The sequence below is a fragment of the Tinamus guttatus genome, unplaced genomic scaffold (genome assembly GCF_059628265.1).
Source record: "Tinamus guttatus ecotype Peru unplaced genomic scaffold, ASM5962826v1 Tinamus_guttatus_pri_ptg000123l, whole genome shotgun sequence".
In the NCBI taxonomy this organism is placed as follows: Eukaryota; Metazoa; Chordata; class Aves; order Tinamiformes; family Tinamidae; genus Tinamus; species Tinamus guttatus.
This window is the reverse complement of record NW_028288657.1, coordinates 2,100,625-2,122,464: the sequence shown is the minus strand read 5'-3', so window position 1 is coordinate 2,122,464 and position 21,840 is coordinate 2,100,625. Positions and strand designations below refer to the sequence as shown.

The window sequence follows — 21,840 nt, the reverse complement described above, 5'->3', positions numbered from 1 at the left end:
ATGGAATTCCGCCCTTCCCTGAGCGTCCCGCATCCCAACTCGGACCTCAGGGCATCCCCAGTCCAAGCGACCCGCATCCAGGCTTGGATACCTGAGCTCGGACCTCAGGGTGTCCCATGTCTGAGCATCCTGCATCCGAGCTTGGACATCAGGGTGTCCCGTGTCCGAGCATCCCGCATCCCAGCTCGGCCCTCAGGGCATCCCGCATCCGAGCTCAGCTATCCAAGCTCGGATCTCAGGGCATCCCCAGTCCAAGCATCCCGCACCCGAGCTCGGACCTCAGGACATCCCATGTCCGAGCATCCTGCATCTGAGCTTGGACATCAGGGTGTCCCGTGTCCAAGCATCCCGCATTGGAGCTTGGATAACTGAGCTCGGACCTCAGGGCACCCCATGTCTGAGCATCCCGCATCCAAGCTTGGATCTCAGGGTGTCCCGTGTCCGAGCATCCCACATCTGAGCTTGGATAGCTGAGCTCGGACCTCAGGGAATCCCGCATCCAAGCTCGGACACCTGATCCTGGGCATCCAAGATCAGATATCCCTGCATGGCACATCCAAGCTGGGATCTCTGAACATCCCACATCTGGGCTTGGACATTCCTGCTTGCCACATACAAGTTCAGAGAGCTGAACATCCTATATCCAAACATCCCACATCCAAACATCCCACATCCAATCCCAGATGCCAGAGCATCCCGCATCCCACATCCCAGTTTGGCCATCCAAGATCCCACATCCCAGCTCAGACATGCAGGCATCCCACATCCAATCCCAGATGCCGGAGCATCCCACAACCCAGCTTAGACATCCCACATCCAAGCCCAGAGCATTCCCACATCCAAGACCAGAAGCCAGAGCACCGTCCCACATCCAAGCTCGGACATCAAGCATCCCACATCCAATCCCAGGTGCCCAAGCATCCCCCATCCCAGCTTTGGACATCCAAGCATCCCACAGCCAATCCACATCCAATCCCAGACATCCAAACATCCCACATCCAATTCCAGACGCTGGAGCATCCCACATCCAATTCCAGATGCCGAAGCACCTTCCCACATCCAAGCTCAGATATCCAAGCATCCCACATCCAATCCAGGGTGCTGGAGCATCCCACATCCAGCTTTGGACATCTCACACCCAATACCAGATGCCCGAGCATTCCCACATCCAAGCCCAGAAACCAGAGCATTCCCACATCCAATTCCAGATGCTGGAGTACCCCATATCCCAACTCAGACATCCTGCATCCAAGCCCAGATGCCAGAGCATTCCCACATCCAATTCCAGATGCCGGAGCACCCTCCCACAACCCAGCTCAGCCATCCAAGCATCCCACATCCAATCCAAGGTGCTGGAGCATCCACATCCCAGCTCAGACATCCAAACATCCCACATCCAATCCCAGATGCCAGAGCATCCCACAACCCAGCTCAGACATCCAGACATCCCACATCCAATCCCAGGTGCTGGAGCATCCCCCATCCATCTTTGGACATCCAGACATCCCACATCCAATCCAAGGTGCCGGAGCACCCCACATCCCAGCTCAGACATCCAAGCATCCCACATCCAATCCAAGGTGCTGGAGCATCCCACATCCCAGCTCAGACATCCAAACATCCCACATCCAATCCCAGATGCCGGAGCATCCCACAACCCAGCTCAGACATCCAAGCATTCCACATCCAATCCCAGGTGCCGGAGCATCCCCCATCCCTCTTTGGACATCCAGACATCCCACATCCAATCCAAGGTGCCGGAGCACCCCACATCCCATCTCAGCCATCCCACACCCAGTCCCGTACGCCCGAGCATCCCCCCATCCCAGCTCATCCGCGGCCGCGCTCCATCCCCGCTCCCGGCGCCGCGCTCCGGCCTCACCTTCACTGGAGCGGGGCCACGGGCGCCCCCGAGCAGTGGAAATGGACGTTCTGCCACTTGCCGTCGCGGCGGTGCCACACGCGCGTCTCCTCCGACTGGCTGGTGCGGCGGCGGCCCTGGCCGTCCAGGTACTGCGTGAGGCGGATGTAGGCGATGCAGGCGGCGTCCTCGCCGATCACGTGCACGTGCGGGTTCAGGATGGTCGTGTGGATCGGCTTGTTGTTCTTGGAGAGCACTGCGGGACGCGCGGCCTGAGCGCCCGCGGGAGCACCGCGGGGAGGAGGGGTGGGCGGGATGGGTGGGTGGGTGGATGGGATGGGTGGGATGGGTGGATGGATGGGTGGGATGGACAGCCAGATGGGATGGACGTATGGGTGGATGGATGGGTTGGTGGGATGGAGAGAAGGATGGATGGATGGATGGATGGGTGGGTGGATGGGTGGGTGGATGGGGTGGATGGATGGGATGGATGGATGGGATGGACGGATGGGATGGACAGCCAGATGGGATGGACGTATGGGTGGATGAATGGATTGGTGGGATGGAGAGAAGGATGGATGGGTGGGTGGATGGATGGGATGGATGGATGGATGGGCCAGGCGGGATGGACAAATGGATGGGATAGACAGACAGGATGGACAGCCAGATTGGATGCATGGATGGATGGATGGATGAGTGAGTGGGATGGGATGGACAGCTGGATGGAATGGATGGATGGGATGGATGGGTGGATGGATGGGTGGGTAGGATGGACAGACGGGATGGACGGCCGGAAGGGGTGGGTGGATGGATGGGATGGATGGATGGATGGATGAGTGGGTGGGATAGGATGGACAGCCGGACGGAATGGATGGATGGATGGATGGGTGGGATGGACAGAAGGGAGGGACAGCCGGATGGGATGGATGGATGCATGGATTGATGGGTGGATGGATGGATGGAATGGGTGGGTGGATGGATGGATGGACAGACAAGCAGGGGGACAGACAGGTTGGATGGAGGAAGAGGGAGGCCAGCAGGACAGACAAGAGAGAAGCAGGAGAGATGGGGCTAGGTGGGACAGAGCAGCAGGACGGGCAGGAGGATGGACAGGACGGACAGACAGGGGGGCAGCAGAAAGACAGGCGGGACGGGCATGGGGACGGGCAGGGGGACAGGCAGGGGACAGCCCAGAGCCGCCGTGGCCGCGTGACGGGGGCGCTCACAGTTCTCGAAGTAGAAGCGGTGGAAGTCCATGCCCTCCACCAGGTTGCCCAGGGCCTCGGGCTCGAAGGAGGTGAGTCCCGGGTCGCAGATCTTCCTGCAAGGGGACGGCGCGTGAGGCCGGTCCCCAACCGTCCCCCGGACCCCTCCCCGGGGACGCACTCACGCGTAGGCCTCGAAGTCACCGTTGTTGACGGCCTCGATGAGCTGCTCCGTGATCTTGATGATCTCCTGCTTGCGGGCTGGGGACAGCGCGGGGCCAGGCTGCGGCCACCGGCCACCCCCGGCCACCCCCAGCCCTGCCCGGCCCCCACGGCGGCCAGAGGGGACGGAGCGGGGAGGGAGGGGGAGGAAGATGAGGGAGGATGAAGATGATGGATGGAGGGGGGAGGAGGAAGACGATGGAGGGAGGAGGAGGAAGACGATGGAGGGGGGAGGAGGAAGACGATGGAGGGGGGGAGGAGGAAGACGATGGAGGGGGGAGGAGGAAGGTGATGGAGGGAGGAGGAGGAAGGTGATGGAGGGGATGGAGGGGGGAGGAAGGGGATGGAGGGGATGGAGGGGGGAGGAAGAGGATGGAGGGGGGAGGAAGGGGATGGAGGGGGGAGGAAGGGGATGGAGGGGGGAGGAAGGGGATGGAGGGGAGGGAGAGGAAGGGGATGGAGGAAGGAGGAAGATGATGAAGGAGGAAGGTCATAGAGGGGAGAAGAAGGTGATGGAGGGAGGAGGAAGATGATGGAGGGCCCCAGATGGGGCCATGGGGCCAGGAGGGAGGTGGGGATGGGACATGTGGGGACCCAGGGGATGCAGAGATGGGAGGACACAGGGCCAGGAGGGATGTGGGGACAGGGACGTGGGGACAGTTGGGATGTGGGGAATTGCAGGAGGTGCCTCCCAGTTCCATCCCAGTGCATCCCAGTGCATTGCAATGTATCTCAGTGCATTCCAGCGCCGCTTCAGTGCATCTTGATGCATCCCAGTGCCATTCCAATGCATTCCCGTGCCCCCCTCCAGTTCATCCTGGTACCATCCCAGTGCCCCTCCAGTGCGTTGCAGTGCATCCCAGGGTCATTCCAGTGCATCCCAGTTCACGGCAGTGCATGCAGGGATATCCCAGGGCACTGCAATGCATCCAAGGCCCTCCCAGTGCATTGAGACCCCTCCCAGGGCAATTCCCATGCACTGCAAAGCTTCCCAGTGCCATCTCAGTGCACTGCAATGTACCCCAGTGCATTGCAATACATCCCAGTGCCCTCCCAGTGTATCCTAGCGCATTGCAATCTAACCCAAGCCAACCCAAGTGCTGTCCCAGTGCACTGCAATGTACCCCAGTGCACTGCAAGGCACCCCAGGACATGGCAATGCATCCCGGTGCAATCCCAGTGCACTGCAGTGCAACCCAGGGCCATCCCTGTGCATTGCAATGCATCCCAGCGCAATCCCACTGCAATGCAATGACTCCCAGTGCACTGCAATGCACCCCAGCACCATCGCAGTGCCCTGCAAGGCGTCCCAGCACGTTGCAATGCATCCCAGTGCAATCCCACTGCAATGCAATGCAATCCCACTGCAATGCAATGACTCCCAGTGCACTACAATGCATCCCAGCACCATCACAGTGCCCTGCATGGCATCCCAGGACATTGCAATGCATCCTGGTGCAATCCCACTGCAATGCAATGACTCTCAATGCACTGCAATGCACCCCAGCACCATTGCAGTGCCCTGCAAGGCATCCCAAGACATTGCAATGCATCCTGGTGCAATCCCACTGCAATGCAATGACTCCCAATGCACTGCAATGCACCCCAGCACCATTGCAGTGCCCTGCAAGGCATCCCAAGACATTGCAATGCATCCCGGTGCAATCCCACTGCAATGCAATGCAATCCCACTGCAATGCAATGACTCCCAGTGCCCTGCAGTGCATCCCAGCACCATCGCAGTGCCCTGCATGGCATCCCAGGACATTGCAATGCATCCTGGTGCAATCCCACTAGAACACAATGACTCCCAGTGCATCCCAGCACAACCCCAGTGCAATCCCACTGCAACGCAATGATTCCCAGTGCCCTCCAGTGCATCCCAGCACCATCACAGTGCACTGCAAGGCATCCCAGGACATTGCAAGGCATCCCAGGACATTGCAAGGCATCCCAGTGCAATCCCACTGCAACGCAATGACTCCCAGTGCATCCCAGCTCGATCCCAGTGCAATCCCACTGCAATGCAACAACTCCCAGTGCATCCCAGCACCACCCCGTCACCCGCCCGCTACCTTTGGTGTCCTCATCCTCGATGGTGGTGTTGGTGCTGTCCGAGGACTCCTGCCCGCGGCACCGCGCGGAGGGGACAGAGAGTCACGAGGGGCCGGAGCGGGGCCGGAGCCCGGCGCTCCGCAGCCCCCAACCGCGGGGGGGGAATCCTGGGATTTTGGGGGGGGTGATGCTGGGCGGTGGGACGGGCATGGGAGCGATGGAGGCGGAAAGCGGAGGCCGGATGCGCGCGAGAGCTGCCGCCTAACGAGGCCGCGGGGGCTAACGAGGCCCCCCACCGGGGCAAGGGGGGGTCCCGGGTGGGTGGCCGAGAAGGGAAGCGAGGCAGCGATACCTTGATGCCGTCCACGGGGTTATGAATAACAGTAGTTTGAGGTTCCTATAGGAGGAAGAAAGACAGAGGAGAGAGGAGGAGAGAGAGGGAGGAAGAGCGAGAGCGGGCGGGGGGCACAGCGGAGCCGGGGGGGGGCACGCGGATGGGGACCCGGAGCGGGGACGGGGACAAGGACGGGGACAAGGAGGGGAGAGAAGCGGAGAGCGGTTAGTCGAGCGGCAGGCGGATGGGTTTAATAGGCAGAGAGGAAGAGGAGGGAGCGCTGAGCGGAGCAGCACCCCGGGGTGCTGCAATACGGGGGGGGGGCACCTACCGTTTGCGGCGATGGATGGGATGGGATGGAGGCGAGGGGGGGGCCTGGCCCTAACGCGTGTCCGTGTGTCTGTCCCCCTGCCCGCTCCCGTCCCCGATGTGTCCCCATTGTCCCCATATCAGCCCCGATGTCCCCCCCACGGCGGGCACCTACCAGGGCGGCGGGTGGCAGGGTGCCCTTGGGGCTGGTGACACCGGCGCTGCCTTTGGTGCTGTTGGTCTGCGGCTGCAGAAAAGGGGGGTTTATTTGGGGGGTAAGAGGTGTCACCTGGGTCGGGGGGGACACGGTGTCACCGGTGTCACCGCTCACCTTGACGCCGTCCGCCTTCTTGTTGAGCAAACTCTTCGCTGCTGCGGCGGGGGGGGGGAAAGCACCGCGTTAGCGCCCGGCGCCGCGACACCCCCGTGTGACAGCGCGGGTGTCCCCAAGCCCTGCCCGGTGTCACCCCCACCACCGTGTCCCCCGCCACCCCCCCCGCACAGCCGGTGTCCCCAGGCCCTTCCGTGCGGCCCCGGCCCCGCTGGTGCCGGGGGGGGTGGCACCGTCACGGCGGGGCGGGGGGGACATAAAAGTGTCCCCAAGCCAATGTCATTGTCACCCCCTGCACCGAGGGGCTGCGGCATCGGGACTGGGGACACCGGGGGCTGTCCCCAATCCCATCCCCGCGGCCACTTACCTTGGAGGAATGTACAGAGGAAAGCGAGAGAGGTGGGGGGGGCACGGGGGGGGGGCGGTGAGAGAAAGAGGGAAAATAGGAGAAAAAGAGGAAAAGGAGGAAAAAAAGCAGAAGAAAACAATAAGAAAAGAACAAAAAGAAGAAGAAAAGATGCGTTGAGTTCAGGTAGGAGGCGAAGCCGCCGGGGGCACCGGGACGGCGCCCGCAGCTGGCGAGGGGGCACGTGGCACCCCCAGGATCGGGCCCTCGTCCTGCCCGTCACCCTGGCCTCGGGGCTGCCGGGATGTCCCTGAGCTCTGCTGGGATGGGGATGTGGGGGGGACGCAGCAGCGGCTGCTCCGGGCTTGGGATTGACAGCCGGGGTTGTCACTTGGCATTGGGAGGGGACAACGTGACGGTGACCCTGACATGGGGACAGCGGCGCTGGCAGCTGGCGCTGCTGCACGGAGCCTTTCTGGGGACACGGGGATGGAGGTGGCCTGGGGCTGCCACCAGCGAGGGTGGCACAGGGGGACGGAGGCGGCGGGAGCTGGTGACAAAGTGGCTTTGGGGTCAGGGTGTCCCCACAGCTGCCAGGAGGCGCCTTGGGGCTGCTGGAGGGGTGACACCTTCTTGGTGACAACCGGGCACCCTCCGGGTGACACCGAGGACCGTCCGGGTGACACCAAGGGCCGTCCGGGTGACACTGAGGACAGGGCGGCCTCGGAGCGGGTGGTGGGACGGGTCCCTGGGGTGGGGGGGAAGGACGGGGATGGGGGGCGGGAGGGGACACCCCCATCCCGGTGTCCCCTCGGCAGCAGGACACGGGGTGACGTCTCCGGCAGCCGGGGAGGCTCCGGCTCCCTCCTCCGAAAGCGGAGCCGGGAGCTGGGAGCAGGGGGTTAAACCAGGGGACGGGGACGATGGCTTTGGGGGGGGGGGGCAGAGAGATGCCCCCCCACCTTCTTTTGGGGCGCGTTCAGGGAGGGCTCCGTTTTGCTGCATTTTGGGCTGATTTTGCCTGGTTTTGGTTTCAGACCCGCCGGGTGTTTCGCGGCGACACAAACACCGGCTGCACCTCGGGGTGGGGGGAACGGGGGGGGCCATGCGGGGACGGGGGGGGGGGCACCAGGCGCGGGCGGGGGGGACACCCGTGCTGGGGACCGGCTGGGGACATGCGGCCGGTCCCCGCGTCCCCCCCGCCCTGTCCATGCCATGCGGGGGGGGGGGGGGATGCACCCGCAAGGGGGGGGGGGACAACCCCCCCCCCCCAATTTCATCCAGGCAAAAAGTCCCCCCCTTTCCAGGTACTTTATGCCAAGGGGAGGGGGGGAATATGGGGGTTCCCCCCCCATGAAGCAGCAGGTGCCATTGGGGGACGGAGGGCCCAATTTGGGGGGGTGGCAGAAGCGATGTCCCTTGAGGGACAAAAGCTTCGCGTGTCCATGTCCCCCCCCCACCCCAGAGTGACAGAGAGGGGCAATGGCGGGGGGGGGGGGGCCATGGTGACATTGTTGGGGAGGGGGTGCCGAAGGTGGCAGCCCCGGGGACCGCACTGCTGGGGCGGAGGGGACACGGTGACAACAAGCCGGGGCGGGGGGGGGGACACCATGCTGGGGAGGGTGGGGGGACATAGGGGACATGGTGCCAGCAGGCGGATTGTGCATGGGGGGGGGGGATGCAACGCATGCGCTCCCATTTCCACGGAGCTGGGAACGGCGCGGGGACACCGGGAGCGAGGAGGAGGAGGAGGAAGGCCGGACAGACGGGGAGACCAGAAGGCAAGCAAGACGGCGGCCTGGGGGGGGCCATACGAGGGCTTGGGATGGGGGGGGATCCAAGGTGAGAGGGGGGGTCCCTTGCGGACGGCGTCTACCTTGTTCCACCAGCCCCAGGGGGGCCCCGGCGGCGGCCGCGGACATGGTAGGAGGCGCGGTGGTCTGTCTGCCCACTGGGGGGGCCGCGCGGGGCCGGGGGGGGGGACAGAGAGAAAGAAAGGAGGCGGAAGGAGGACAAAACGGAGGAAAAAAAACCAAGACAAAAAAATACATAAAAGGCTGTTAGAGGTGGCGGGTGCGGAGAGGACCCCCCCCCATCCAGTGTTACCCCCCCCCCCAAATATCCCCGTGCCCCCCCGCGGGGTGGGGGGGCTACCTGCGCCGTCGGGATGCTGCTGGGGGGGGCTGGGGTGGGGGGGGCACCGGCTTTTAGGGCCCCCCCCTGTTTTTCCAGCTGTGGGGGGATTCGGGGGGGGGGTAAGGAATGGGGTCGGCACCGTCCTCTCGCCGATGAGGGGGGGGAAATAATAATAATAGTCATAAAGGAGAAAAAAAGTGGAGTTAAGAGAGAGAAAGAGAGAAGGAGAGTGTGGGGGAGGCAGGTGTCACGAGCGCGCCGGGGCTCAGCCCGGGGGGCCGCGCGCGGGGACTCACCCGAGAAGTTCCGCGTGGCCAGCATGGTGGTGAGGATGGCGCCCTGCAACGGGAACGGCCAGGATGGGATTGTTGCATGGAGAGGGAGCGGGACACGGCCAGGAATGGCCAGGGTGGGAGCTGCCTACATGGAGAAGAACTGGGACATGGCCAGGATGGGACCATGCTGCTCTGGGAATGGCCAGGATGGGACCTGGCTACATGGAAAGGGACCAGAACATGGCCAGGATGGGACCGTACCACCCTGGGAATGGCCAGGATGGGAGCCGGCTACATGGAAAGGGACCAGAACATGGCCAGGATGGGACCTGGCTACATGGACAAGAACTGGGACATGGCCAGGATGGGACCATGCCAGCCCAGGAATGGCCAGGATGCGACCTGACTACATAGAAAGGGACCAGAACATGGCCAGGATAGGACCATGCCACCCTGGGAATGGCCAGGATGGGGCCTGGCTACATGGAAAGGGACCAGAACATGGCCAGGATGGGACCTGGCTACATGGAGAACTGGGACATGGCCAGGATGGGACCATGCCACCCTGGGAATGGCCAGGATGGGGCCTGGCTACATGGAAAGGGACCAGAACATGGCCAGGATGGGACCTGGCTACATGGAGAACTGGGACATGGCCAGGATGGGACCGTACCACCCTGGGAATGGCCAGAATGGGACCTGGCTACATAGAGAAGAACTGGGACACGGCCAGGATGGGACCATGCTGCTCTGGGAATGACCAGGATGGGAGCTGCCTACACGGAGAAGAACTGGGACATGGCCAGGACAGGACCACGCCACCCTGGACACCACCGGGATGGCCCTGATCCTCATGGAGACGCCCCAGGACACGACCAGGACGGGTCCGTGCCCGCGAAGGCTCCGGGGATCTCACCTTGAGCTTCCTCCGCGCGTTGAACTTCTTCAGGCACTCGACCGTCTCCTGCCTGTGCATCATGGAGGCCACGGTGGAGCGTTGCTGCGGGAAGGGGGACGCGTGAGCGCGCGCAGGGGCCGCGCGGGCAGCCGCGGCGACGTCCCCGGCGCGGGCGGCCGCTACTTACGCAGACCCACGGGTGCTTGAGGGCCTCGTGGGCTGTGATGCGCTTGGCGGGGTTGATGGTCAGCATCTGGTTGATGAGGTTCTTCGCTTCGGGGGTCACCGTGTCCCACTCGGGAGACGGGAACTGCGGGCGAGACACAAAAGAGGGACGGGGGTGGCCGGGAGCCGGTCACGGATTGGGAATGGCGACCCCACAGCAGGAGGAGAGGGACGGCCGCGTCCCTCGGCCTCCCCACGCACCCCCTGGGCCACTGGAGATGCGGCCAAGGCACCCGCTGAGCCCCTGCGGCGTTGCTCGTGAGGTCCATCATTAGGTTCCAGAGTTAACGTCCCACTCCCGCCCTCCCCTGCGCGCGCGGAGAAGCGGAAAAACGGCCTCCGGGAGGCACGGAAAAGACCGGAGCGAGCGAGCGAGCCCCCGCGGGCGGCGGGGTCGGGGATGGCTCCGGGAGGAAGAGGAGGAGGCGACGGTGGCAGCCGGAGAAGAGCCGGGAGCGACAGAGCCGGGGGACAGCGAAGAAAGGGGGGGGACCAAGAGGAAGGACAGAGCGACACAGGCGTCCCCGGGGGGGAGAGGCGCGGAGATACCCACTGGAGCCGGGCTCGGGACTGGCCCCCGCTGCCTCCGGGCGCCGTGCGTGGAGATATGAGGCCAGTCTTCGGAGGCGGCGCCCGCGCGGCGCCCGGGCACTTACGTCGTAGGCGCCGGCCTTGATCTGCTGGTAGAGCTTGTGCTGGTCCTCGTCCCAGAACGGCGGGTAGCCCACGAGCAGGATGTAGAGGATGACGCCTGCGGCGACGGGGGAGCGCGGTGAGGAGGCCGGGGCGGAGGCCGGAGGAGGCCGGGATGGCGCCGCCGAGGACGAGCGGTGCCCGGGGAGAGGGTGGAAATGACGGGGAAGGGGCGCGGATTGGGGTGGAAATGGGATGGGGATATGGATGAGGGACAGGATGGGGATATGGATGAGGGCTAGGGTAGAAATGGGGATGGGACTGGGATGGGGACATGGGTAAGGGCTGGGATGGGGATTGGGATGGGTAGGAGCTGGGATGGAAATGGGGATGGGACTGGGATGGGGATTGGGATGGGTCGGAGCTAGGATGGAAATGGGGATGGGACTGGGATGGGGATTAGGATGGGTAGGAGCTGGGATGGAAATGGAGATGGAACTGGGATGGGGACATGGGTAAAGGCTGGGATGGGGATTGGGATGGGTCGGAGCTGGGACGGAAATGGGGATGGGACTGGGATGGGGATTAGGATGGGTAGGAGCTAGGATGGAAACGGAGATGGAACTGGGATGGGGACATGGGTAAAGGCTGGGATGGGGATTGGGATGGGTCGGAGCTGGGACGGAAATGGGGATGGGACTGGGATAGGATGGGAACAGGGATGGGGTCCGTGATGGGAATTGGGATGGGACCAGGATGGGGAGCAGGGAGGGACTGAGATGGGGGGAGCAATGGGATTGGGATGGGATGTGGACTGGAGCGGAGGATGGGGAAAGGACTGGGATTGGGATGGAGACTGGGAAGGGGACAGGGAAGGGGATGAGGCAAAGACAGGGATGGGATGAGAACTGGGATGGGGACGGTGATAGGGAAAGGGATGGGACCAGGGTGGGGAAAGGCAAGGACCAGGATAGGAACTGGGATGAGAACTCGCCCGGAGACAGAGATGGGGACGAAGATGGAACAGGGATAGGAACTGGGATGGGGCCGGCTCCTACCGCATGCCCAGATATCCACCGGTTTGCCGTAGGCTTCTTTGCGCAGGACCTCGGGAGAGAGGTATCCGGGCGTGCCGGCGAAGCCTGCGCCGGAGCGGGAGGCCGGAGTGAGCGGGAACGCCGCGCGGAGCGGAGCGGCACGGAGCGGAGCGGAGCGGAGCGGCGCGCGGGCACTCACCGAACCAGGCCTGCTGGTCGCCCTGCACCTCGATGGCGAGGCCGAAGTCGGCGAGTTTCACGGCCGCCCCTTTGCACTTGCTGGCCAGGAGCAGGTTCTCCGGCTGCCGTCGGAGGAGGGACGCGGCGGAGCGGGAGGGATGGCGGAGAGGGACGCGGGGGCTTGAGTTGTTGGGGCCTCCCCCACCCAGCTAAACCCTCCTCATCGCCATCGTCATCATCATCATCGCCGCGCGTGTGTCCAGCCCCGAATTGAGGCCAATGTGGGGGGGATGGAGCCTTCCCATGGCCCGGTGGCCCAGGACACCGTGTGTCCCGGTCCCATCCCGGTGGCTCGGCAGGAGCCACCGCTGCATCCGAACACCCACATCCCAGCTCCATCCTGGCCGGCCTCCATATCCCAACTCTCCTACTGCATCCCAGCGGGAGCCCAGCTACCAGCTCCACCACTGCATCCCAGCACAAATCCACAGCCCAGCTCCATTATCACATCCCAGGATAATCCCATAGCCTGGCACCATCACCATATCCTGGGATGATCCCCTAGCCAAGCTCCACCATCACATCCCAGGATGATCCCATACCCCAGCTCCATCACCGCATCCCGGGATGATCCCATAGCCCAGCTCCATCAGCATGTCCTGGGATGATCCCATAGCCCAGCTCCATCCCTGCATCCCGGGATGATCCCATAGCCCAGCTCCATCAGCATGTCCTGGGATGATCCCATAGCCAGGCTCCATCCCTGCATCCTGGGATGATCCTATAGCCCAGCTCCATCCCTGCATCCCGGGATGATCCCATAGCCCAGCTCCATCCCTGCATCCTGGGATGATCCCATAGCCAGGCTCCATCCCTGCATCCCGGGATGATCCTATAGCCCAGCTCCATCCCTGCATCCCGGGATGATCCCATAGCCCAGCTCCATCACTGCATCCTGGGATGATCCCATAGCCAGGCTCCATCACTGCATCCCAGCACAAATCCATAGCCCCATCCCAGTTCCATCTCCATTTCCATCCCTGCATCCCGGGATGATCCCATAGCCCAGCTCCATCAGTGTGTCCTGCCACAATGTGGTACCCCATAGCCCAGCTCCATCCCTGCATCCCTGCACGATGCCACATCCCGACTCCAGCGCCACATCCCAGAGCCCGGCACGACCCCCCCATGTCACCCCCATAACGGGGGACCCGGTGTCCCCACGCTCACCTTGAGGTCCCGGTGGACGACCCCCATTTGGTGACAGTGCAGCACGGCCTCCAGGATCTGCTGGATGCAGTGGCTGCGGGAAAGGCCGCGGGGACGCTGAGCGCGGGGACACTTTTGGGGGGGGGGGGACAGGAAAGCACCCATGGGACAGCACGGGACAGCCCCGCTCCGGCACGAGCCCCCGCCCGGCACCCATGGGTGCTCGAGGCGCTTTTCTTCAAATCGGGGCCATTTGGGGGATATCGAGGGGAGTGGGGGGCACCCTGGGGTGGCACCTGCGGGTGTCCCCCCCCTGCCGCCCCACACATCCTTTCCTGGCCCCCCATCCCAGCAAAGGGCACCCATGGGTGGGAGCCTCCGGCGGCCCCAAAACAGCCCCCCCCCCTCCCCAAATCCCACCCCTCCCATCCCTCATCCCTGCTGCTGCCCGGACGCCTGGGCCCCCCAGACAGGACTCACAGGGTGGGGGGTGCGGGGAGGGCGATGGAGACGAGACAAAAAGCGGGAAGGAGCAGGGGGGGGATGAGCGGCTGCCATGGGGGGGCTGAGGGGGGGGCCCGGGGCTGGGGGGGCCGGGGGGGCCGGGCTGCGTTATACTGACCTGCAGGCGCCCGGGCACAAGGGCTATAAGGAACTTGCTAAGAGCTGATGGACACAGTGACTGCAAAACAAAACGGGGGGCGGGGGGGGCATGTTTGGGGGCGAGGGGGAGGATGGGGGGCAGGAGGGGGGGCGGGGGGGAAGGGGGCAATTGGGGGGGAGGAGAGGGATGGGGGAGGTTGGGGGGTGAGGGGTTGGATGGGGGGTGGGTTGGGGGGCGAGGTGGGGGGTTAAGGGGGAGGTAGGGGGTGAGGGGCAAGATGGGGGGCGGGTTGGGGGTGAAGGGAGTGGTTGGGGGGTGAGGGGAGGGATGGGGGGAGGTTGGGGGGCAGGTTGGGGAGGGAGGGGCAGGTTGGGGGGTGGGTTGGGACAAGGAGCAGGTTGGGACATGGGGCAGGTTGGGGGGGTAGGTTGGGACATGGGGGGCAGGATAGGGAGGAGGTTGGGGACAAGGGGCAGGTTGAGGGGTGAAGGGCAGGTTGGGGACAAGGGGCAGGTTGGGGGAGTAGGTTGGGACAAGGGGCGGGTTGGGACAAGGGGTGGGTTGGGGACGAGGGGTGGGTTGGGGATAAGGGGCAGGTTGAGGATAAGGGGTGGGTTGAGGGGGTAGGTTGGGGCATGGGGGGCAGGAGAGGGAGGAGGTTAGGGACAAGGGGCAGGTTGGGGGGTGAAGGGCAGGTTGGGGGGCAGGTTGGGGACAAGGAGCAGGTTGGGGGGGGTAGATTGGGACAAGGGGCGGGTTGGGGACGAGGGGCGGGTTGGGGGGGTAGGTTGGGGCATGGGGGGCAGGATAGGGAGGAGGTTGGGGACAAGGGGCAGGTTGGGGACAAGGGGGGCAGGATTCCAGGTCCGGGAGGCGAAACACCAGGATGGGGGCGCGGGGCGGGGGGTGAAGCCGGGTGCGGGGGGCGGCAGCGCCGGGACGGATGGACACACGGACGGACACACGGACGTGCACAGAGCCCCAGCGGCGGCAACACGTGACGGGAGCCGGGACCGGGACGGATGGACGGACAGACGGGTGGGATGGCGGGGGGGGACAAGGGGGACAGGGGGGCGGATGGGGGGGACGGGGACGGAGTCGGGGGAGATGGGGGGGAACGAGAGAAGGGGAGAAACAAATGTCGTGAAAGCTCAGAGACCACGGGGGGGGGGACGGGGGACACGGCGGGCACACGGGGCACCCACGGGTGGCACGACAGCGCCAGGCCTCAGCGGGGGGGCCACAGCTCGGGGGGGGGGACCCGGGGGGGACGTCGCGGGGACGTTTCCCCCCCTTTTCGGGTGCTTTATGTGATGTGACACCAAAAGCAGCAGGACGGAGCCGGCGGCCGGACAACGGGGACGGACGGACGGACACGGGCGCCTGCGCCCCCCCCACCCCCCCGGCCCTGCCGGAGCTGCCCCAGAGGGGGTGCGGGGGCGGGGGTGGGGGTCACAAGGGGGTACGGGGGGGGCACCGGGGGGGCTCGGCCCCTCACCTGGCGTCCGCTTCGCTGTAGTATTCGCGGGCCACGATGTCCTCGAAGAGCTCCCCGCCGGTCACCCTGCAAGGCCACCGGGGACAGGGGGGTCACCAGGGGCCCAGGCGTCCGGGTGCACCCCCCCCCTCCGCCCCCCGCCTACTCACAGGTCAAACACGAGGTAGTGGAAACCCTCCTCGGAGATGCTGTCGTGGAGCCGCACTGTGGGGACAGGGGACACCTGAGACCCCCCCCAAAGTGTGGAGAGGGGGGGCACACGCGTGTGCATGTGCAAACACGCATGGTGCATGAAAACTGCACGGGTAGCACGTTTGTGCAATGCAAGGCCGAACGCACGCGTGCGGTTATTGCACACTTGTGCAATGTGTGTGCACAGGTATCGCACACACTTGTGCAATGCAAGTGCGCAGCATGCGTGCAAACCGTGTATCTGTGCAGGGTTATTGCACACTTGTTTAATGCAAGCACACAGCATGTGTGCAAACCGCATATGCATGCACAGTTACTGAACGCTTGTTTAATGCAAGCACACAGCATGCGTGCAAACCGCATGCGTGTGCACAGGTATCACACACTTGTGCAATGCAAGTTCACTGCATATGTGCAACTCGCATGCGTGTGCAGTTATCACACAGACATGTGCAATGCAAGCACACAGCATGCGTGCAAACTGCATGCGTGTGCACAGTTATTGCACACTTGTGCAATGCAAGCACGCAGCATGTGTGCAAACTGCATGTGTGTGCACAGGTATCACACACTCGTTCAATGCAAGCACACAGCATGCATGCAAACTGCATGCGTGTGCACAGCTATTGTACACTTGTGCAATGCAAGCACGCAGCATGTGTGCAAACTGCATGTGTGTGCACAGGTATCACACGCTCGTTCAATGCAAGCACGGAACATGCACGCAGCATGCACACGTGTGTAAATGCATGCAAACACACGATGTGCAGAGCTTGTGCGACACATGCAAACTGCACACGTGTGCCCAGCGAGCACACGGGATGGCCATGCAAACACGCAAGGCGCGCTGGCTGCACGCATGTGCGCACAGGAGGAAGCGGACACGCATGCACACACATGCACGCGGGTCTGTGCAAGCTCCCAAGCGTGGGGGCTGCGCGTGTGCAGCGACCCCACAGCCCCGCCGCGACGCGCAACGCTCACCGATGTTGGAGTGCTTCAGGAGACGGCAGATCCGGGCCTCGCGCTCCAGCTTCTGGTGGTCTGGGGACGCAACGGGGCCGTTAGCGGCGTCACCGCCCGCGCCACCCGTCCCCGCGGCGCCGGCTGCACGCGCGCGCGTGGGGGCCGGGCCGCGCGGCGGGGGCATGCGCACAGCCCGCTGCAATGCGGCGCCGCGCCGCGACCGGCAGCAACGAGCGCGCGGGGACCCGGCCGTGGGGCCGGCCCCGATCCTGGGCACCCCCGAGTGGGGAGCACGTCCATGCAAACACGCTGGTTTGCACAAGGACACACATGTCAACATGCATGTGAGCGTGCAGGTCCATTGCACGTGGACACGCGTGTCCACGCGTGTGTGAGCGTGCAGGGGCACGCGCAGGCGGGGCTGCGTGGGCGCGTGCAAACGGGCAGGGTCACCCGTGAGGCCTGCACGCTCACACACGCGTGGACACGCGTGTCCACGTGCAATGGACCTGCACGCTCACATGTGTGTGGATACGTGTGTCCACGTGCAATGGATTTGCACACTCTCACACACATGGACACGTGTGTCCACATGCAATGGACCTGCACGCTCACATGCGTGTGGATACGTGTGTCCATGTGCAAACCAGCGTGTTTGCATGGACATGCACATTGATACATGTGTCCTTGTGCAATGAAGTTGCACACTCTCACACGCATGGACATATGTGTCCGCATGCAATGGGCCTGCTTGCTCACATGCATGTTGATACGTGTGTCCTTGTGCAAACCAGCGTGTTTTCATGGACGTGCACGCTCACATGCGTGTGGATACGTGTGTCCATGTGCAATGGAGTTGCACACTCTGACACGCATGGACACATGTGTCCACATGCAATGGACCTGCACGCTCACATGCGTGTGGATACGTGTGTCCATGTGCAAACCAGTGTGTTTGCATGGACATGCACATTGATACGTGTGTCCATGTGCAATGGAGTTGCACACTCTCACACGCATGGACACATGTGTCCACATGCAATGGGCCTGCTTGCTCACATGCATGTGGATACGTGTGTTCATGTGCAAACCAGCGTGTTTGCATGGCTATGCACACTCCAATGTGCATGAACATGTCTATCCCTGTGCAAACCAGCGTGTTTGCATGGACCTACACACTCACATGCATGTGGATACATGTGTCCACGTGCAATGGATTTGCACACTCTCACACGCATGGACACGTGTGTCCACATGCAATGGGCCTGATGCTCACATGCATGTTGATACATGTGTCCATGTGCAAACCAGCGTGTTTGCATGGATGTGCACGCTCACATGTGCATGAACACACGTGCAAATTGGTGTGTTTGCATGGACGTGCACACTCACAGGTGCATGAACACGCGTGTCCATGTGCAAACCAGTGTGTTTGCATGGACGTGCACGCTCACATGTGCATGGACATGTGTGTCTGCCTGCAAACCAGCATGTTTGCATGGATGTGCAGGCTCACATGTGCATGAACATGTCTATCCGTGTGCAAACCAGCGTGTTTGCACAGACCTGCATGCTCACACGCGTAACCCGCGCACGCACACGCGTTCCTGCACACGCGTGTGCACACACACGGACATGCTCACACCACACGCACACGCTCCCCACCACAAGCGCGCGCAGCACCCGTGGGTCCAGGTCCCCCGTGGGCACCCAGGGAGCACCCAAGGGTGCCGTGGCGGCCCCCAGGACACCCCGGGGCAGATTTAGGGTGCCGATATGGACAGAGCGAAGGTGACCAGCACGAGTTAAGGTGACCCCCATGGGCAGCGCTCGGGGGGGGTTCCGCGCGGGGGGGACACGGAGGCCAGGGGGGTGACAGGGAGGGGACACGAGGACGGAACCGGGGGGACCCCCCCCAGGGCGCCTACCTCTGGCGGAGAGTTTTTTGGTGTTGATGATCTTGGCCGCGTACTCATGGCCGGTGCAGAGCTTGACGCAGCGCCGCACCACCGAGAAGGCCCCCCTGGAGCCAGAGGCGAGCGGAGGTCACCAAGGTGGGGGGGGGACACCCCAAAAAGCCCCCCACCCCAATGCTGACTCAGCACAACCCCGATTCGTGACTCAGCACCCACCCCCGGCGGCCCAAAACGGGCTGTGCCGAGCGTGACTCAGCACCCCCCCTCGGGGAGAGGGGTGCGTGGGGGGGTCCCCAATACCCCAAAATGGGGGGGCGAGGGGTGGGGGGGGCGCCCTGGGGCAGGACGGGTGACAACGAGCAGGATGTGGCCCTGGCAACCCGTTGCCATGGGGACGGCGGGTGGCCCGGATGGCGGCGGCGGCCCCGGCTGTGGGTACCAGTGACACCCCCCGCCCCCGCCCCCGATGACTGTCACTGTCACCATCGGGCCACCCTGTCGGGACCTGGGCGGGGGGGAGCTTCCTCCCCCCGGCCCCATCCAGCACCGGGGTGGCCCCGTGGGCGATGCCACCGCAGGGTGGCACCTGGGGACCTGTCCCCCCCCCCCCCCCCGGCATGGGGACAGTGGCACCCCCCCCCACCCACCCCCATTTACCCCTCGGCTCCCGGTACTGGGGGGGGGGGAGACACAGCGGGGGGACAACGACACCGCGTTGCTATTGGCAACCAAGCTGGGATGGATTTGGGAGGTGGGGGGGGGAACGGGAAGGGAGCACAACCCCCCCCCCCCAACATATCCATTAAGGGGGGGACAAGGGACTCTAAGGACCTGGGGAGCCCCCCCCAGGACTGGGATCTATAGGGACTGAGGGGGTATGGAGGGACAGGGCGTTATATAAGGACCCAGGAGTCTATAAGGACTGGTGGGGGGGACATTGGATGATGAGGAGGGTCTAGAAGGTCTGGGGGGACATAAGGACAGGAGGGGATCAGAGGATCTGCAGAGAATGGGGGGGGTCTATAAGGACTGTCTATAGGATCTGTAAGGACTAGGGGGAGACAGGAGGATGGGGGCGTATAGGGACTATAGGGGTATAGGTGTATGGATAGGATAGGGACTGAGGAGGAGCTGGACCAGAGGGGCTGCAAAGACTGGGGCAGGGTGGGGGGGTATCTATAAGGAATGGGGGAGTCCGGAGGACTTGAACGGCTATAAGGACCAGAGTATCCATAGGGATTGCAGGGGGCATCTGTAAGGACTGGGGGGTGGTTTGGAGGAAGAGGGGATCTATAAGGACTGTGAGGGCTATAAGGACCAGGAGATTGGGGTGGGGGTGTCTGTAAGGATGGGGGACAGCATAAGAGCCTGGGGGGCTGCAAGGGTTAGGGAGGTCTATAGGAACAAGGCGGGGTGGGGGGCATAAGGACTGAGGGATGTGTAGGGACCAGGGCGGTATATAGGACTGGAAGGTCTCTATAGGGGATGGGAGGATCCGTAGGAGTAAAGAGGGCTCTAGGGACTGGGGTGGGAGGGAGTCCATAGGGACTGGAGGGGACGTGGAGGGAGTTCTGGAGTGACTGGGGTCTCTATAGGTACTGGGGGTCTCTATAGGTACTGGGGGGCTCCATAGGGACCAGGGGGCAGAGGAACTGGGGGGGCTCTATAGGGATGGGGGTGCTGGGGTCCCCATAGGGCCTGAGGGAGGGTGGGGGGCTCCGCCAAGGAGGCGGCACCGCCAGGCCCGGGAGGGGGCACGGGGAGGGGGTCGGTACCGGGGAAGGGGCGGGGGGGAGCCCGGTACCGGGGAGGGGGGGGGCATTACCGGGGGGAACGGGAGCGGGGCGGGGGGGGCAACCGGAATGAAGAGGGCGGGGGGGGGGGGTCCTGATCGGAGATGGGGGGGGAAGCAAGGGGGGCCGTGGGGGGAGGGCCCGATACGGGGGTAATGGGTCGGGGGGGGCCGGTACCGGGTGGGGTGGGGGCCGCCAATACCGGGAGGAGGAGGGGGGGGCAGTACCGGCTGGGGGCCGGTACCGGGAGGTGGGGGGAGGCAGTACCGTGAGGAGGGGGGGCCGGTACCGGGAGCGGGGGGAGCAGTGCCAGGTGAGGGGCCGGTACCGGGAGGAGGAGGGGGGGGACCGGTACCGGGAGGGAGGGGGGAGCAGTACCAGGTGAGGGGCCGGTACCGGGAGGCGGGGGGGGCCGGTGCGGGAGCGGGGCCGGCACCGGGAGGAGGAGGGGGGGACTGGTACCGGGAGGAGGAGGGGAGCGGTGCCAGGTGAGGGGCCGATACCGGGAGGCGGGGGGGGAATGGTACCAGGTGAGGGGCCGGTACCGGGAGGCGGGGGGGCCGGTACCGGGAGGCGGGGGGGGCCGGTACCAGGTGAGGGGCCGGTACCGGGAGGCGGGGGGGGGCCGGTGCGGGAGCGGGGCCGGTACCGGGTACCCCGAGGAAATGCGTCACGTCTCCCCAGAGCCGGGGCGGGCGGGGGGGATGCGGGCGGGGAGGGGTGGGGGGGGGGGGGTCGCCTGCCGGTGCCGGTGGCGGTTCCGCCGGTTCCGGCGGCGGTGCCGTGGCCGTGGCCGTGCCCTTACTTGCCGATCTCCTCGTAGAGCTGGTACTCGTCGGTGAAGCGGGTGCAGGGCACGGTGGTGGCCATGGTGCCGCCGCGCCGCAATGAGCGCCCGGGCAGCGACAGCGGCAGCGGCGCCGGCTCCGCCTGCGCGGGGGGGGGGGCGCGGGGGGGGGGGGGGCGCGGGGGGAGGAGGAGGATGGCGGGGGGGGGGGGGGGTGAAGGAGGCGCTGCCGGCGCCGGGGGAGGCTCCGGCGCTGCCCCCGCCCACGAGGCGGGCAGGGATCCCCCTCCCCCCCCCCAAAGCGGGGGTGTCCCCCCCCCCCGTGTGTCCCTCCCCTTGTGCCAACCCCCCATGTCGCAGATCCCCCCCCCTTATCCGCAGTGACCCCCCCCCCCGCCATGCGGGGACCCGAGATGAGCCCTATATCCACCCCCCCCCTCGGGTACCCAAAACACCCAGATCCAGAGCCCCCCCGGGACCCCCCCCAGGACCCCGTATCCGCCCCAGCAGAACCGAGATCCAAAGGACCCCGAGGCCCGCACCCCCCCGAGCCCCCATATCCACCCCAAAAGGCCCCCCCATATCCAGGTCCCCCTTAAAGGACCTCGATACCCCGACACCCCCCTCCCAGGTCCCCCCATCCCACCCGAACTGCCCCCCGGGCTGTCCCCAAGGGTGACAGGAGGCACCAAACAGGTGGCACCGAGACCCCCCCCCCACGCAAGGCTGGAGGGGTCGGGGGCACCACAGACCCCGGTGCCCGGACGCCTGGGCCCCTCCAGGCAGGAGGGCATCGGCGGGACGAGGGGGCTGCCATTGGGGACCATG

General features: G+C 64.6%; 1 protein-coding gene across 7 annotated transcripts; it reads right to left on the bottom strand.

The window, feature by feature from the left end:
* Window positions 1–1,865: 1,865 nt before the first annotated feature.
* On the bottom strand, window positions 1,866–21,163 carry CAMK2B (calcium/calmodulin dependent protein kinase II beta). 7 transcript variants are annotated; one of them, XM_088521467.1, is made up of 20 exons: window positions 21,031–21,163; window positions 18,445–18,539; window positions 16,535–16,594; window positions 15,508–15,562; window positions 15,359–15,424; window positions 13,278–13,350; window positions 12,067–12,169; window positions 11,889–11,972; window positions 10,854–10,948; window positions 10,160–10,282; window positions 9,991–10,074; window positions 9,096–9,138; window positions 8,540–8,614; window positions 6,318–6,358; window positions 6,162–6,233; window positions 5,696–5,740; window positions 5,364–5,412; window positions 3,252–3,327; window positions 3,088–3,182; window positions 1,866–2,117 (listed from the first exon to the last, which is right to left on the bottom strand). In XM_088521467.1, the coding sequence occupies exons 1-20, from the start codon at window positions 21,093–21,095 to the stop codon at window positions 1,885–1,887; spliced, it is 1,632 nt and encodes a 543-aa protein (XP_088377593.1). In that variant the 5' UTR covers window positions 21,096–21,163; the 3' UTR covers window positions 1,866–1,884. The 7 variants fall into 7 exon arrangements, with proteins under 7 accessions (XP_088377593.1, XP_088377594.1, XP_088377595.1 ...); XM_088521468.1 differs by having other exon boundaries at window positions 6,318–6,355; XM_088521469.1 differs by lacking the exon at window positions 5,696–5,740.
* Between the last annotated feature and the right edge of the window lie 677 nt (window positions 21,164–21,840).